Source organism: Zeus faber (assembly GCF_960531495.2).
Source record: "Zeus faber genome assembly, chromosome: 8".
Lineage (NCBI taxonomy): Eukaryota > Metazoa > Chordata > Actinopteri > Zeiformes > Zeidae > Zeus > Zeus faber.
The window spans coordinates 5,328,526-5,344,205 of NC_137195.1; the positions used below are offsets into that span (position 1 = coordinate 5,328,526).

Below are 15,680 nucleotides of genomic sequence, written 5' to 3' on the forward strand. Positions count from 1 at the left end.
TTTATTATTTATAATGAGTAACTATATATTTCTAATTAGAATCTGTCCAGAAAGTAAAAAAAAAATAAAATAAAATAAAAAAAAAAAAGAGGAGGGGAGACGGTGCCCCCAAGACTTGAATATTGTCGGTTAGCAGTTAATGATCGGTTAACGTTGGTCGGCTATCGGCCATAAAACAAATTCTGAATTAGCATCCCTGGTATGCACCTTGCTCACCAGCAGCTGTTTGAGGCGTTTCTTCAGTATAGCTCTTTGTTTGTGTACAGGATCATGAGTGTGTGTGTGTGCGCGTGCGAGTCCCTCACCGTTCTGCAGCCCCATCCAAAGCTGCTTGTGGTCTTTCTTCTGCATGTCGTTGATGACCTGGCTCTTGTGTTTTAGGGCGTCGGCCTCCTTTATGCTGGACATGAAGTGAGCCTCGATCACAGAGTTGGAAAGGCAGTGCAGCAGGTCGCGCTCTGGGAAATTCTGATGCACGCGCACGCACACGCACACGCACACACACACACACACACACACACACACACACACACACACACACACACACACACACCTTGGTGTGAGTTAATTGATCATAAACACACGTGAGCAGAAAACACACAAATAACGTACAGGTGCCCATGCAGCGGTCTGTGTAAACCATGCTTGCTTGCAAAAACAGCATGCGTCCACAAGGCAAAGACAGAAAACGTCAAATAGACACAGGGAGCGGTACACCCAAACACACACTGAAAGAAACACAGCCAGGCCTTTACCTTGAAGTGCACAGTGATGCTCCAGGGCAAGGCAGTGTTGGAGGCATGGAGGTCAAACAGAACTCCAATTGGATAGTGCCTGAAACCATGAGCGGGAACAAATAATAAATGAGGTCATGATTTCATTCCGTTAAGTCATTTGTCGACCCAGCGGTAAAGAGGGAAATTCATTACATTACATTACATTTAGTCATTGATCAGACGCTTTTATCCAAAGCGACTTACAATTGTTCAAAGACCGACAGACGCAGCCATCAGGAGCAATGAGGGGTTAAGTGTCTTGCTCAAGGACACTACAGCATGCTAGCAGGAGGAGCCTGGGATTGAACCAGCAACCTTTGGATCACTAGACCACCAGCTCTACCTCCTGAGCTACCATCCCCATAATATGAATTCCATCAGAAAGCAGAGTTGAACTCATTTCAGGTACCCCGGCATGAAAGCAATGACCGAGGCAATCTCTGCCAGGAACCATCAGCAGCATGTGTTATGGGATGTCAAACTTTGATTGGTTTGTGAAAACGACACAAATCAGGAGCAAACACAGTAGCTTAGGACAAAACCAAATCAGAGGGACAACTTCATTGTCTACAGGACAGCATCAAAAGTGGAAATGACGGTTACTGTCCACCAACCCATCGCACCAGCAAAGTCAGGAGTCTCAAACTACCGGCCCGGGGACCACATGCAGTCCGTGAGACAGTTAAACGAGGCCCACTACTCTTTATGATATATTGTTAAATCCATCCAGCAAATTCATTTTCACACAATGATGAATTAATCCAATCTTACTTAATGAATATAATTTTTTTTTTGTATGATTGTCTATTTCTAACAGACATATTATGAAGCAACTAACAAAAAGAGCCCCCCAAAAAACACGGGACAGAGTATTTTTCCCTTGTTCCCCATGTTCATCGTGCCCCCCCCCCAGGTCGTTTCATTTCGAGACCCCTGATCTATGTGGTTCGGCTGACACCTTGTGGCTCTAAATCTTACTACACTGGTGTGTTCCACAAAGGTAAGGGACGGTTCCGCCAAAGGTTCTTAGAACTTACTGCGGTGCAAAAACACCTTCTGTGATCCGATTATAGTTTTCGGGGTTTTGTAAAACACAGCAAGAGTTACAGTTTTCCGAGTTTCCATTAAACGCAGCATCGGCTCTGGTTGTCCGTCCATGCCAGTGGCACCAAAACCTTTCCCAGCTCAGGAGCCACATTAACAAAATATATTTCAGCAGGAGCCAAATTTCTGAAACATCTCATTCCTCAATCTTATTTAGGAATGAAAAACATAATGTATACAATAATAAGGCGCACCCAGTGTATTGCTGCCTGCAGCTATATTCGCAATTCATTATTATTTGGAGGATAAAACGGTGGTGCGTCACACAGAGGACTTCCAGCGGCACTCTCCAAACAACAATGTTTAGAGAGGGTGTGTGTGGCAGTTGTGGAGCACCTGAGGGCGGATATATCAATCAGCAGCTCGGGCATGACACCGAAGTGGGGCACCGAACTCTCCATTGAGATTCGGATCTGGATATATACCGATTGTATAGGATTTGGTACCCAACCCTATAAACATCCTGCGTGTGATCTTTTTTTTGATTCAGAGTGTGCACGGAGAGGAGGGGCTATTTACAGATGGGTCAAGAGAGAGAGGCGCACAGCTCTACCATGAAATTACATACATACATACATATATACTGTATATACATACACAAATATATACATACAGTGTGACAATTAAAGATTCTTCATTCTTCTTCTTCACAGTATATACATTGATCAGCCACAATATTAAAACCAGTGACAGTTGAAGTGAATAACATTGATCTTCTGGTTCCAATGGCAGCTGTCAAGGGGTGGGATGTACTGGATTAGGCAGCAAGTGAACGGTCAGTTGTTGAAGTTGATGTGTTGAAGCAGCGTAAGGATCTGAGCCACGTTGACAAGGAGCACATTGTGATGCTGGACGACTGAGAAATCAACGACGACATCTACTCCTCACAACTTCCAGGACTTAAAGGATTTGCTGCTAACGTCTTGGTGCCATATACCACAGGACACCTTCAGAGTCTTGTGGAGTCCATGCCCCCACTGGTCACAGCTGTTTTGGCTGCACAAGGGGGAGCTACACAATATTCGGCAGGTGTTTATAATGATGTGGCTGATCGTTGTATATAGTAGTGGTCAGCCGATTTATCAGTCCCAGATAAATTGGGCGGATATTTGCACATTTTGAGATCATCTGCATCGGCCTCATGAGGTTGATAAACAAAAAATGTCTGCAGACCAGTGTTGTCAAAAATAATATTTTTTTTCTATACATAAGTATACTGTAGTTTCTGAATATTTAAATATTTGGTTTCAATACTCATTTTCTACACTATTGATATACCAGTGGCAGCTGCTTCCTTGCTCTCTCTGACAGCGAGTCACACACACACACACACACACACCTCGCTGCAGCGCCCACATAGCCCCGCCCCCTCTCACTCGCTCGCTGTCTTCACTGTCTCACCTGGGCCGGTTTTCCTGTGTTTTTATTTGAGATCTATTTATTGTTGTGTGTTTCCCAACTTGTATGAAACTACATTTTTAAACACAACAGAGTTGAGGGACTGTCCTGTTCCAGCCCGTGACAAACCAAAACCCTGCGTGTCCTGTGCCCCGTCACACCGTCTCCCTGTTACTTTATGTTGCTTTGGGACTTCATTTTGTAAAAACTGGGTGTTTTTGTGTAAAAACTTTACATGTAAATAATAAATCCTGCCCTTCTGTAACAGGGAGACTCTATTTCCTGACAAGAGACTAATATGATGCCGATTATTATTATATTATTATTATTATTATTATTATTTTATTTTATTTTTTTAATTGCTTATAATTATTTATTTTTCATTCATAAGTTGTTTTTTTTTTTTTTTTTTTACAAAGTTTAGCTTTTTGATAACCTGTGAACATTTATTAAGTTAATACATTTTTTATTTAAAATAAGTGCACTGCAGAGACAGTGCAGACAAAAACATTAGTGTTAAATGTTCATTTAAGTCCAGCAATTGTGTGTGTCATTTGTAATTATTATTAAATTGTTCAACCATATCAGTCAACCACTAGTATATAGCCTTTAGGGGTGCTTAGTCGACAAAAATCGATGATCAAATTAGTTGGCAAGAATTGAATTATCAATAATTTAGTGACGTCATTGCATGTTTGTCGCACTGACTCTGAATGCGCTAGAGTCAAGTGAACAATAGCGCAATAGCAACACCTTAAGGACAAATAATCTCCAAACTGTGGGAGTGTAGGAGCATTTCATCGTTAACTCGCCAAAAACTGCAGCGTTTCCCCACACATAGACTTTACTTGGGCAGGTCCGCCCAGATTTATTAACAGCAGCCATGGTATATTTGGCAAACTATTTGAGCATATTTTATTTTAATTTTCTTTACACGTCTGAGAGAATGACAACATCCGTGATTAACTTGTGGACTCGTTAGAAGACGCAGACACGGCTCTCTGGTCAGAACGTTTGTATCATAACGAGAGACAGCAGGAAGTGGTGCTGCGGTCACGGGCTCTGAAAACTGTAAGTGATGCTGCGTTCACAGGAACTCGGAAAACTGTAACTCACCCTCTTGTTTATATCTTTAAAATTTAGAAGGATTGGTCGATTTATTTGATTAAGGGGGGACTGCTGTAGTTTTGTTATAGTTTATTGCTGCTTCTTTGCTTATCCTTGGTTTTAAATTTTGACAGAAATGTATGGATATTGGAATTTTTATTTGTCTTTTGTATTAGAAAGAAAGTTCATTAAAAGATGTCTTTTTGAATGAAGTATTCATCTTTATTGTCTATATTGTAGGTAAGCACATGCCTTAAACAACCTGAAGCTAGATTTAAAAGCTGATGGCTAAAAAGAGCTATTGAGTAATTGCGCGATTCATAATGTGAATAGTCGATTATTCGTTTCAATCATCTATAGATTATTCGATTATAAAAATAGTTGTTAGTTGCAGCCCTAATAGCCTTGAGGTTGCTTTTGGGATAGCAGAGGTCAGTTTGCAGGTGTGAAATGTTTAGTACTGTACTATACACACAATTACCTAAATAATTGATCCATCCATCCATTTATTCAACCCTCTACAACGTCATCCATCATGCTCACCATTTGAGCGGCGTCCCCTCGTAATCAAACCACATCTCCTCCACATTCTCGGCCTTCACCACCTTGAGGAAGTGTTTCTTCACCTTGTCTGTGACCAGGGTCAGGTAGCTCACTCTGGGCAGCAACAGCTGAAACAGCAGAAAGTGGGACACAGTGGATTAGGAGGACATGCGTTATCCAAACAAGTAGTTGAAGGAAAGCTCTGCTATTTTTTTTTTGCCTTGGCCTTCGACTAATGGGAATCAACCCAAGTGACTTGAGAGAATAGCTTCAGGGGACTGCCGTACAATGGGACAACAGCGACCACGTTCTTTGGTATTAGTTGACTCCCAATAACAAAAAAAGACTTAGGTTAAAAATAATTACTTGGGTTTCCCGTTAAAGGGAATCTCCAATTCTGTATGTGAACCGTGTTTGCTCAGTACAAGGCTGCAGAGGGGATGAACAAGCTTAGATCCACAGAAAGTATGGACACACCTTCCAGCATCTAATACATATTGCTTTTTCATAGCAAGATTTTGTTTCCAACCTAGCTACATTCGGTGCTACTATAAAATGTAATTTTCCCCAAAAACTGGAGTATCCCTTTAAAAGGAGAAATTAAACTATGTCCCAAGTTTCCCCCAGGTTAGTTCTCCTGTATTCAGGTGGCTGTATAGGTGGTATACTCCTGTAAAGGTGGCATGACTGAAACACTTACCTAGTAGGGCCAGGGCCAAGAAAAGCAGCACACAAAATAAAAACACACATAGATCAAAACACCCACAATGTTAAAACAATTAGAAACATGAGCATTGATCTTGAAACAGGTCACCAATTATGTGTTTGCATCTGAAATTGAAATAAAACGCTTCCTGTCATTCATTGCAATGAGCATTAAAACTGAAAGTTGCCTTGCTGAACTGTGATCCGACCTGTGGACCCTGGTAATGAATGTGCATATTTGGCGTAAACTGTACCTTGTGTTATTTGACTGAATACACACACACACACAAGGTGAATGAGGGGAGCAGACCAGTAACAGCTTTGTACAAAAAAATGCTGCTGATGAATTTGCCTTCGCACTGAAATTGGAGACGAGCCAGCCAATGGAGCTGCTATCCGGCCAGACCAAAAGTGCAGGCCCCGCATCGTATATCTTTTTCGGTTATTTCTTCTGAAAATGTGTTTACAGGTAGAAACTTACGTAGTAGGGCTCCGCCTCCCTCTCGGTGACCTCGTCCTGGTAGAGTGTGAAACAGGTAGGAATCTGGCCGAACCACACGTCCCTCAGCACGTCCTTGTCATCTGCCATGCTGCTGCTCCTCCAGGCGTCTCATAAAGGAGCGACTGGGAAGCCCGCACTGGGATCTTCTGATATGTTTCACACAGCCAACACATTTCGATGGAATTTTAGATAAGATCAGACGTGCACTTTATTCCTTCTGGGGGGGGGGGGGGGGGTTGCAGTGTTACAGCGGCACACATCAAAACGATAGGCAAAAATGATAATAATAATAATAATAAAGGCAATAGATACCCGACCTACATACCGCCTGTCTGACTCTCTCTCACCCAGAAGTGTACGATACAAAAATACTATAGTTACAAAACATTAACCCTTTTTGAATTATCCCCACGATACACACCCTAACATCAAGGACAATCTGGCTTTTCATCTCTCTCTACTATATAATTATTACTAATATGTGTTTATTTATTGCTTTGTACATTGATTTATCTTCCAGCTTTTTGTGCTTTGTGCGCTCTCTCTTTCTACTATATTATTACTCATATGTATTCATTTTTTATTGCTTTTTACATTGATTTGTCTACTTGTGTTCGCTCTCTCCCTCTCTCTCTCTGGTTGTTGTTTATTTTGTTGTATGCCCCCTGCTTCACTATTGGTGACTCCTTTCTAGAAGGCAATACACGATAAACCAAAAAAACAAAAACAAATCTCTGTGTCAACAATTCATTCATATTGACAAACGTGAGAAACTGTGCGGGTATGCATGGATAATAATACACACATACAGCGTGTACCTGCTGAGAAACACACTAGTTATAACAGCATGACAGTATAATAGTTTCTAGCGGTTTAGCCTGTGTTTTAACATTTAACACGAAGACATATGCGGGATTCGTCCGGCGTGGAACGCGGACATTGTCTTTATTCATCTGTAGAAGTCAGTGATCAGTAACCAGTCTGGTGAGACAACAGTGAACCAGCTCTCCGAGCTACGCAGCATTCATGCTGAATTAGCTTAGCTTAGTGTGCTAGCTGCAGCCAAGAACCAGTGGCGGGCATTTAGAAGCAGCCACCTCGGTGTCAGCGCGGCAGGCTGGTGGAAACGACCACCTCGTCTGAGATGTGAAGGCAAATCTTACTTTTCCGGAGCTTTCGCAGCCGTATCGGGTGGTAAAACGGGCCGTTGGCGAGTGAGTTGTCACTGCTGTCAGTGGGAAAACATCCCTTCCCCTCTCCCTCTCTTCAAAGGTCGACGTGCACTAGTCTATCACCCCCTTCCGGACTGGAGCTCTCCGTTCGTCGGTTCGTCCGGTCGGCGAGCTTTCCTCCGCCGCGGGGACCCGGACGCTCCATCAAACCCTCCGCTTCCACGACGGGATTCATGCCGGGCTGACGTCCCTCACGTTCCTCGAACCCCTCGCCGCGGTTCCCCGTCTTCCCCGGTCCACACCGCTACAGTACAACAGCAAGCCGGGACGATATTCCACTTATCCGACTCTCGATTTATTAAAAAAAAGAATAATGATAATAAAATAAAAATAATAATTTACCCGAATGAAATAAATAGTAAAAAAGTATTGTATTTGATTTTTTTTTCGTCTAGCGTGGCTAGTAATCCTGTTTATTCTTATCATCATTTCTTATTTTTTGATTCTGCCAATTGCGAGATGACAACAATCCCTTAATGTAGAAAGTGTCGTGCAGTGCGCGTTTTGTGGTAAAGTGTTGTTGACGAATAATATCACACATATCACATATCAGGGAAAATAATAAAAAATAAATACAGTACAGGACTAACATAATGAAAATAGAACCAAAGCAACTTAAAATATAACATAATGTAATATGTTATATTAAAACCGTTTTTTTTTTATTGTAAGAATGTAGAAACAACCAGTCATACCAGTACAAACAAAGGAGCATTCACAACAAGGATGAATACAAACACCAGGGAGTGATAAAATACATTTATAACATAAAAAATAAAATAAAAGATGTGGAAAATAAAAATAAAAATTAAATAAAGGCTTTAATGTGGTGACAGACTTCTTCAGATAAACATTTCGGATTATATTTGAACGACTGACGCGCTTCTCTTGTTGTTGTACGAAAACTCTGCAGACGACGTTGTGGCTGTTTTTACGTCATCACCATGCGACGTCCCGGCCGCCCGACCCCCCCCCCCCCCCCCCCCCCCCCCCCCACCCCCACCCCCCCACCAGCGTCGCTTCCGCTGCTCGTCGCGCCGTGATCGAGGCGGAGATGGACGTGCTGGAAACGCGTCTCTGGGCGCTGGAGCGCCGCCTGTACGGCGAGCGGGGGAACAAGGCCGCGAAACCCGCCAAGGTGCGTTGCACAGGACCGCGGATCCCGGGGGGCGGCGGGTGGGTGTTGGGACGGCGAGGCGGGCGGGCCAGCGTTGGGGGTGTTAGCTGCCACGGCTAGCAGGCTGCCAGGGAACGCCCTGTCCGGTGCGGTCTCCTCCCGTCGCACGCACGACAGTGGAACCGCGGCTGCGTTATGTTGATTATAAAGTAGAATATGTCGAGAGGTTGGCGATGGCTGTCAACAACCAGGCCGTCAACAACCAGGCCGTCAACAACCAGGCTGCTGTTTGCGTCCCTCCATCTGAGCGGAGCGTCATGTGATGTCATGGGGTCTAGAGCTCAAATAGATTCCTGTCCGATACAAACAGAGGGGGGACTGTGGGGAGTCAGAGGCTGTTGGTGGTTTCTTGTGTCACCGTGTTATTTACATTTTTTTTTCATTATGTTGATAATTATCGCCTATTGTTTTGATGTCTGCCTCTGTAGATTGAATTAGATTCGATTTGATTCAACTGTATTGTCATTGCACAAAGTACAAGTACGAAACGTAGTTTAGCATCTAACCAGATGTGCAAAAGAAGCAGTAAAGTACAGCGTACGGATAAAATACAAGTATATGTAAAATACATGAATAGATTGAACAGTAGTGGGTTTGGATATAGCACTGTAACACTGTGCACTGTGATTTCTCTTGCGGGGGGGCCGAATAAAGTCTTATCTATGTATATGTCCTTCATTAACACACTGATATGTTTTTATTATTAAATGCGTGCACAGTGTGCAGAATCCCTGGGTAGGATCCAAGCATCGCTGGCATCCACAGCCAACAAGAGAGAGCGAGTCAAGATCCTGCACAAGAAGAGTGGGTTTGAACTATTTCACATGTGGGATACTACACATGCCACGGCATGCTTGTGTGTACAGTGTGTGCTTGCGTTGCAGACTCTTTTCCTTTCTTACTCTTGCTGATTCTTCTGCATTCCAGTTGAGGACCTGCTAAAGTACCTGGATCCCCAGTTCACTGACCACATCACTGTCCCTGATACCATGAAGCTGGAGTTCATCCTAGCTGGTTAGTAACGAGAAATCGGCCCAACCGGAGCCATGCTACTGCAGTGAGATTAATGACAAGATGGACATGTAGCGACAGAGAGCGTTACGTGCACTGTTTTTCAATTGTATTTTTGTTTTATTATTTATTCATCTCACGATTGTCTTTATCGCATTATATCATCATTTAATTATTTATTTATGTGTGTATTTATCTATTAAACTATTGTCTTTATATCATTATTTTATTATTTATTTATTCATTTATTTATTTCACTATAGTCTTTACCTTGTTATGTCATTATTTCATTTCATTATGTAAAAGTTGCAGTGAATACTAGATGATGCCTGTCTGTGTCATTGGGCGGGTTGGTAGAATAAGGTTCTGCATCATCAGAATCAGAATCCAATTCATTTGCCTTTATGAGAACTTTCCATGGCAAAGCCAAACCATCTAGTGTTCGGCACGGCATGCTGCCATGTACTTTTAACTCTGAGGCCGAGTGAATTCCAAAAGGTTTGGTGGTTTAAAAAATGGTGGTATTGTTTAAAAAAAAAAAAAAAAAAAAAGAAAGAATCATGTGGCCAGTACGTTTTATGTTGACGTCATCTGTAAACAAGACAAATTCGAATTGTTTTGTGTCTTCTCTGCTCACTCGCTGCGTATACTTTTTTATATTGAGGAAGAGGTAAAATATAGAAGGAGAAACGAGAGAGGAAACACTGCCAGAGTCTCTTGGATTTTCCAGTGGGTGTACACGTGTTCCTCTTCAGGGGCCGAGATGCTTTTCATTGTCTCGTGGTCGATTTCTATTTAAAAACTAGTTCCTCTCAGACTGACTCACTGTGAAACTAAAGGACAAACACTTGTAAGTGTATTGTAAGGCAAGCAATGTCAATAAATGGAAGGAGTGCTACTTGAGTCGTATAGGTATCAAAACTGAATAGGAGACTCTCCGTGCCCCTGAAAAGCCGCTGTGTGGTTGTGTGACTGTTTTAAGAGTCTGTACATGTTCCACAGAGGAGGAGGCGCTGCTCTCCCAGGCTGCTCTACTGGAGCAGGTCAGCAACCTGCAGCCACTGCTGGACAGCAACTACATCAGAGGTTAGTTGACTACGTCGCCTCACAAGAAGTATTCTGGTCTAATTTATCGAAAAGGCAACTTTTTTAACAATAATAAAAATTTAAAAAACCTTCAGCATTGACTGAAGATATGAACTGGAGTAGGGCTGTAACGTTACACCGTTTTGAGGTATACGGCGGTATCAAGCAACCAGGTTTCTGAACCGTGAGCCTTTCCCTGTAATGCCACGCCCACGGTATAAAATGATGTTGCAAAATTGAGGATGTAAACTTCAGATCACCTTACGTTGCCGCTGCACGTAAGGTTACGTAAAGCACCGTGTTATTTTACCTTCCTGTGAATTTGAGAGCCCTGACAAGCGACTTCCCGCGCTGGGCCGAGTCAGAGGCTTTGCCGTGTGTTTTTCTTTTATAATATTAACAATTTATTGAATACAGTGGACTGGTATATCTGTTCTGGATGTGTTCTGTTTTGTATGAAACCGTTTGTTGTCCGTAGATGTCCCAGAGCACGCCACCAAACTCCAGCGTATTTCACAGCTTCACATCAAACAGCAGGTGACGCTCACTCTTACATATCCAGCCGTTTCCTGTCCAGTGCTTTGATGTTGTAGTCCACCTCTATATTCTGTATTCTTCTCTTCCAGGACCAGACTGAGGCCCAATCCCTGGAGGTGAAGAAGCTCTTTGAGGAGTACAACAAAATGGTGGGTTTGGCTTTCCAGATGCAGTTTCTCAAGGTTCATTCTGCATTCTGTAGTAATTGAATTTTTCCCGAGGTAGAGCGTCACAACCGCCACAATATTTCAGGTTTATCAAGCTTAGCTAGCCAAATCATCCCAAAATAGAAGAATAACTGTATTCTTCTATATCCACGGGAGCTTTGCATATGTGCCTGGAAAATAAATTGGCTTCACTTTAATGATAGAACGTCAATAAAAGTAAAAAATAAAATAAAATGCTATAAAGTCGGTAGGCTAAATGGTTTCTATTTAGTGCTAGAATGTGGCTGTCTGGGCCTGTGATGCTGAGGTTAGTTATTAAAGCTGATCCACTGACCCTCTGAACGTTTCCCTCCGGTCGGCAGATGTTCCTGCTGTCCAAACAGTTCACCCAGTGGGATGAGACCCTGAGGAAGCTGGAGGAAGCCAAGGGCATCCGAACTGTGGAGTAGATGCTCATTATGCACAGATCTAATGATGACTCTGTTATGGTAACCCCAGACAAGGCGGACACCTCATATGGTGCATGTTTGACATTAAAATGTCCACTGTAACACGTATTTAATGGTTGCTTTCTTTTTTTTTTTTACTTTTAGATAAAAATGAGAGAGATAATTTCCCATAAATTTGTCCATAGAATCTACCTGAACCAAATAGCATCTTAAATCTTGTCTGAAATATTCAAATTTCATTCTGAAGAAAGGGGTAAGACTAAGATCTGCAAGGACACAACCTCTCAAATGTAAACGGATTATGCAGTGTTAAAAGAATACCCTTCCATAACAGCGGAACGCGTTCCTAATTTGGGTTTCTAGAAAGGTCTAATAATGTCTGTAAATCTATTGAAAATGGATTGGGTCGTCTCTTTGTCGGCCCTCAAAATGTTTAGAAGCGTCTACATTGTCTGCATAAATCGTCATAAAGCTACATTTCCTAAATGTGTCAGGGTCTTGAAAAAGTATGGAACATTGAAGTTGACATTGTACGGCAACCCTGAGCACCCAAGACACTAAGAAGTGGATTTGATGGCTGTTCGGCCAAATGACTGACAAACCTATCAAACCCAACGCTTTAATTAATTATTATTATTATTATAATTATTTGTTTGCAGCAAAGCTTTGTCACTTAAAATCTCTCTGTTCACACAAAAGTTTCCTCTCGACGTCGCCCGTGTGGACGTGCCAGACATATCTTGTAATCTTTTCCTGTTTTGTTTTTCCGGCATTCTGCTTTTTAAAATGTTTTCTCTGTACGTTATGCAGCCTAGGTGCTGAGATGTAATAAATGAAAATGTGTTTCTTGGACAGTTGTTATATTTCATTTCATAGTTAGTTACCCAGTTAGAGAGGAGCACCTCATACATATTCTATTATTATCTGTTCTTTAATCAAACATTACACAAAGCTGTCTTTTCTCATGGTTGGGGGTGACGTCACGTTGCGGGCTGCTGATGTGGAAAAGGAATCTGCTCCATTATAAACAAAAGTGATCCCCAGAGGTCTGCGGCCTCGTACGAGCCAACCGACCCAAAGCCCTGAATAAGAATGCCGTAGTTTGTGTTTTTGCTGTTCTTTTCCCTCTGTCCCTATTAATTTGTCATTTCCCCTTTTCCAAAAATCGGGCCAACTGCCTCGAGCAGCTCAAAGCCTCGACTGGAAGATCTGGTCACATGTTGATCACACGCCGCCGCAAGAAACAGAGAAGTTGTTTTCCTTCCGTGTCTTCATTGGTGAAGCACTGTGCTCCTGATTAACACCACCCTGCTCCAGTCCATCCCATATGTCCAGGTCAGCGGCCCCCCCGATCAGCGCGGCTGCGTTGACTCCAATACTCGTAGCTACTCGCCGTTCAAAAACATTGGCGCAATCTTACGTTTGGGGAGTGCGCCGGGACTTGGGACGGAGGACTCCCTGCTGCAGAAACCTCTCCCACAGTTTGATGGAGGCGAGCAGGTGACGTCAGCACGGAGGAGGGAAGGAGCGGCCCACGCGGATCCTGCAGAACCTGCGGAAACGCCAAAGTGTCGGCGAACGCCGGACGAACCGACGCCTTTCCTCCGGTTCCTCATATTTCGGGTTCCCCGTCGCCAGTTGTAAGATCCGTAAAATATATAAAAGGTGCGTTGTGTTTGTGTGGCTGTGGCACAATTTGAAATCCGAAAATCCCCCATATTCTATCCTAGATATTCTATGGTAATTTCAAACTTTATTACAACATTGAAATTTTGTAATTAACTTAAAAAACGTTTTAGTTATTTGTTGTTGTTGTACATGACCCCTCGCGGCCCAACTGCGGTACCTTCACGGCCCACACGTTGGGAAACACTGGCTTATTGAATTCTACAGACAAATTGAATACCAACTAAATGTACTTTTATTTAAGGTCTTATTGAGGGCTGTGGCATTGTGGAAATTAAAACCAAGCTCCAATGATGTTCGTAATAAATAAAGGTCCAAGCGTTTTAAACGTAGTTTCATCCGTGGGACTCGCTGCGTCGCTCGTACCATTATTTTGAAATATTTATTACATATTTATATAAACTTCTTCGAGAAATATGTTGTGTGACGCAGACACGCCACACGTCGACACACAAACACACGCCCTCGACAACTCATGTGTCTCGAGTTTACGGACAAAATGTACCGGCAGAGAGGGGGGGAGTAACCCCCGGTTTCAGGTGGAAGTGGTACGTTCCACCGGCTGTACCACTTCCGCCTGAAACCGTTCAGCGTGCTGCGTTCAAGTCGGAGTGTGAGCCAGGAAAATCGAGCCTCCCGCCCGAACCCGACGCGACGCGACGGCCATTGGAGTCGGAGCCCCCAGTCGGAATTTCACGACCATGCCTCCCTTTGCCGGGATAGCGCGAGTGACGTCAAGGCGACACGGTGGAAGACGTCACTAGCGGCGAATCGGTTCACTGCGCGTGGGTTCCCATGAAGGAAAAAACGAAACTTTACTCTCGAGCCAAACCACGCCGCCGTTTGAGTGCGATCCACAGGTTTCCCAAGAGGAGCCCGCGTTCGCGGCGACCGTGCATGTTTTCGACGAACGCGGGCAACGGCGCGCGTTTAGCTCGGGGTTTCAGGGCGGACGGGGCTGGAGTCACACAGCTCCGACCTCCCCTTGGAACGCGGCGGCGCTCCGCCTGAGCGGGGGGCGGGGCTGCAATGGCGACCGGTTCGGTTCTTGTTTTTCAGACGCGGTTCCGGACGAGTCACGTGATAAATAATAATAATAATAATAATAATAATAATAATAATAATAATAATAATAATTAAAAAAAAAAAAGAGTCGACGTTTCCCACCCGTGGCTGTTTCAGCGATAACGCGCGGCGGGGCCGTTCAGTCCCGAATGGAGTTATCGCACGAATAATCGAATTCGGTCAAAATTATCTATTTCGGGGAACTGCGGCCCGAAGAAGATATTTTGGAGAAATTCTGTTTAACTTTTTTTTTTTTTAATTTTGGATTTCGGAAGAGAAATGTGTCAATCACACGCACGCACACACACACACACACACACACACACACATATATATATATATATGTCAAAAAATATATTTTGGTGGAACGTAAAGACTGTAAATCAGTCACATCCAATATAAACGCACTGAGTTTTAATTGTATTTTTTTTTTTATGAATGGAATCGTATTTTCCCTTCGTAGAAGGGGGCGTGGTCGCCGTCCGAATCGGCGCGGGGCGGGGAGGGCGGAGTCAGCTCGCCCCGCCCACCCGGCCGCCGGGGACACTCCGCCGCCGCCGCCCGCTCCCACGGTGCCGTCCGCAGCGAACGAGCCGCCCGCGCAACCCCGCACCCACCCCGCAACGGACCGGCCCGCCGGAGGAGCGGCGGCGCCGCACCATGGACAAGGCGGCGGTGGTGAAGGTCGGGGCCGCGGCCAGCGCCAGCGTGTGCGCCCTGCTCGGCGGGGCGGTGCTCGCCCAGTACATCGTCGCCAAGAAGAAGCGCGCGGGCAAGAAGACCCGGATCATCCAGATGGTGAGTGCCGCCGCGCATGCGCGCCACGTCACAAACCGCGGACGCCGCCGCAGAGGTCGCGGCCGTGGCGGGGGTCGCGTGTCTCGCGTCACCGTCCCCTGGAACCGACTCGGCGTCGGTGGCGAAGGGTCGACCGTGGCATGTGTGTTACGGTTTTCAAATGTAAAATCAAACAAAATTAGACAATTAGACAATGTTTTCGGTGTGTACGCGGACGACGACGCGGGCAGTCTGGTTGTCTCCTGCTGTGAGACGCACATGTCTCGATGCAAATACATGCGTCGGCCTTTTCGACGAAAACAAGTTTCATCACATGTAGATGTTGCTGCATTCATTT

General features: G+C 44.2%; 3 protein-coding genes across 3 annotated transcripts in view; 2 read left to right on the forward strand and 1 right to left on the reverse strand.

Annotated features, from left to right (window-relative positions):
* atg5 (ATG5 autophagy related 5 homolog) overlaps window positions 1–7,400 on the reverse strand; it is a gene marked incomplete at its 3' end in the record, with an annotated part of 29,339 nt that extends 21,939 nt beyond the window's left edge. The window contains exons 1-5 of the mRNA XM_080005105.1: window positions 7,299–7,400; window positions 6,115–6,281; window positions 4,929–5,056; window positions 756–834; window positions 306–468 (exon numbers count right to left, since the gene is read on the reverse strand). Coding sequence (XP_079861231.1) covers window positions 306–468; window positions 756–834; window positions 4,929–5,056; window positions 6,115–6,222 — 478 coding nt within the window. The 5' untranslated portion in view covers window positions 6,223–6,281; window positions 7,299–7,400. The remainder of the gene's footprint in view (window positions 1–305; window positions 469–755; window positions 835–4,928; window positions 5,057–6,114; window positions 6,282–7,298) is intronic.
* Window positions 7,401–8,372: 972 nt separating this feature from the next.
* dctn3 (dynactin 3 (p22)) lies at window positions 8,373–12,646 on the forward strand. Its single transcript, XM_080005216.1, has 7 exons — window positions 8,373–8,505; window positions 9,264–9,348; window positions 9,472–9,558; window positions 10,558–10,641; window positions 11,120–11,178; window positions 11,268–11,327; window positions 11,708–12,646. Exons 1-7 carry the CDS (start codon window positions 8,422–8,424, stop codon window positions 11,792–11,794), a joined length of 546 nt encoding a protein of 181 aa, XP_079861342.1. The 5' UTR covers window positions 8,373–8,421; the 3' UTR covers window positions 11,795–12,646.
* Window positions 12,647–15,035: 2,389 nt separating this feature from the next.
* Window positions 15,036–15,680, forward strand: part of nt5c3a (5'-nucleotidase, cytosolic IIIA) — a 19,942-nt gene continuing 19,297 nt past the window's right edge. The window contains exon 1 of the mRNA XM_080005273.1: window positions 15,036–15,343. Coding sequence (XP_079861399.1) covers window positions 15,206–15,343 — 138 coding nt within the window. The 5' untranslated portion in view covers window positions 15,036–15,205. The remainder of the gene's footprint in view (window positions 15,344–15,680) is intronic.

Bases quoted from the DNA above. Each gene is read 5' to 3' on its own strand.
- dctn3 (XM_080005216.1), top strand. From the start codon at position 8,422: ATGGACGTGCTGGAAACGCGTCTCTGGGCGCTGGAGCGCCGCCTGTAC. The intron at 9,349-9,471 runs GTGGGTTTGAAC...TCTGCATTCCAG, and splicing joins CAAGATCCTGCACAAGAAGA to TTGAGGACCTGCTAAAGTAC. The intron at 11,328-11,707 runs GTGGGTTTGGCT...TCCGGTCGGCAG, and splicing joins TTGAGGAGTACAACAAAATG to ATGTTCCTGCTGTCCAAACA.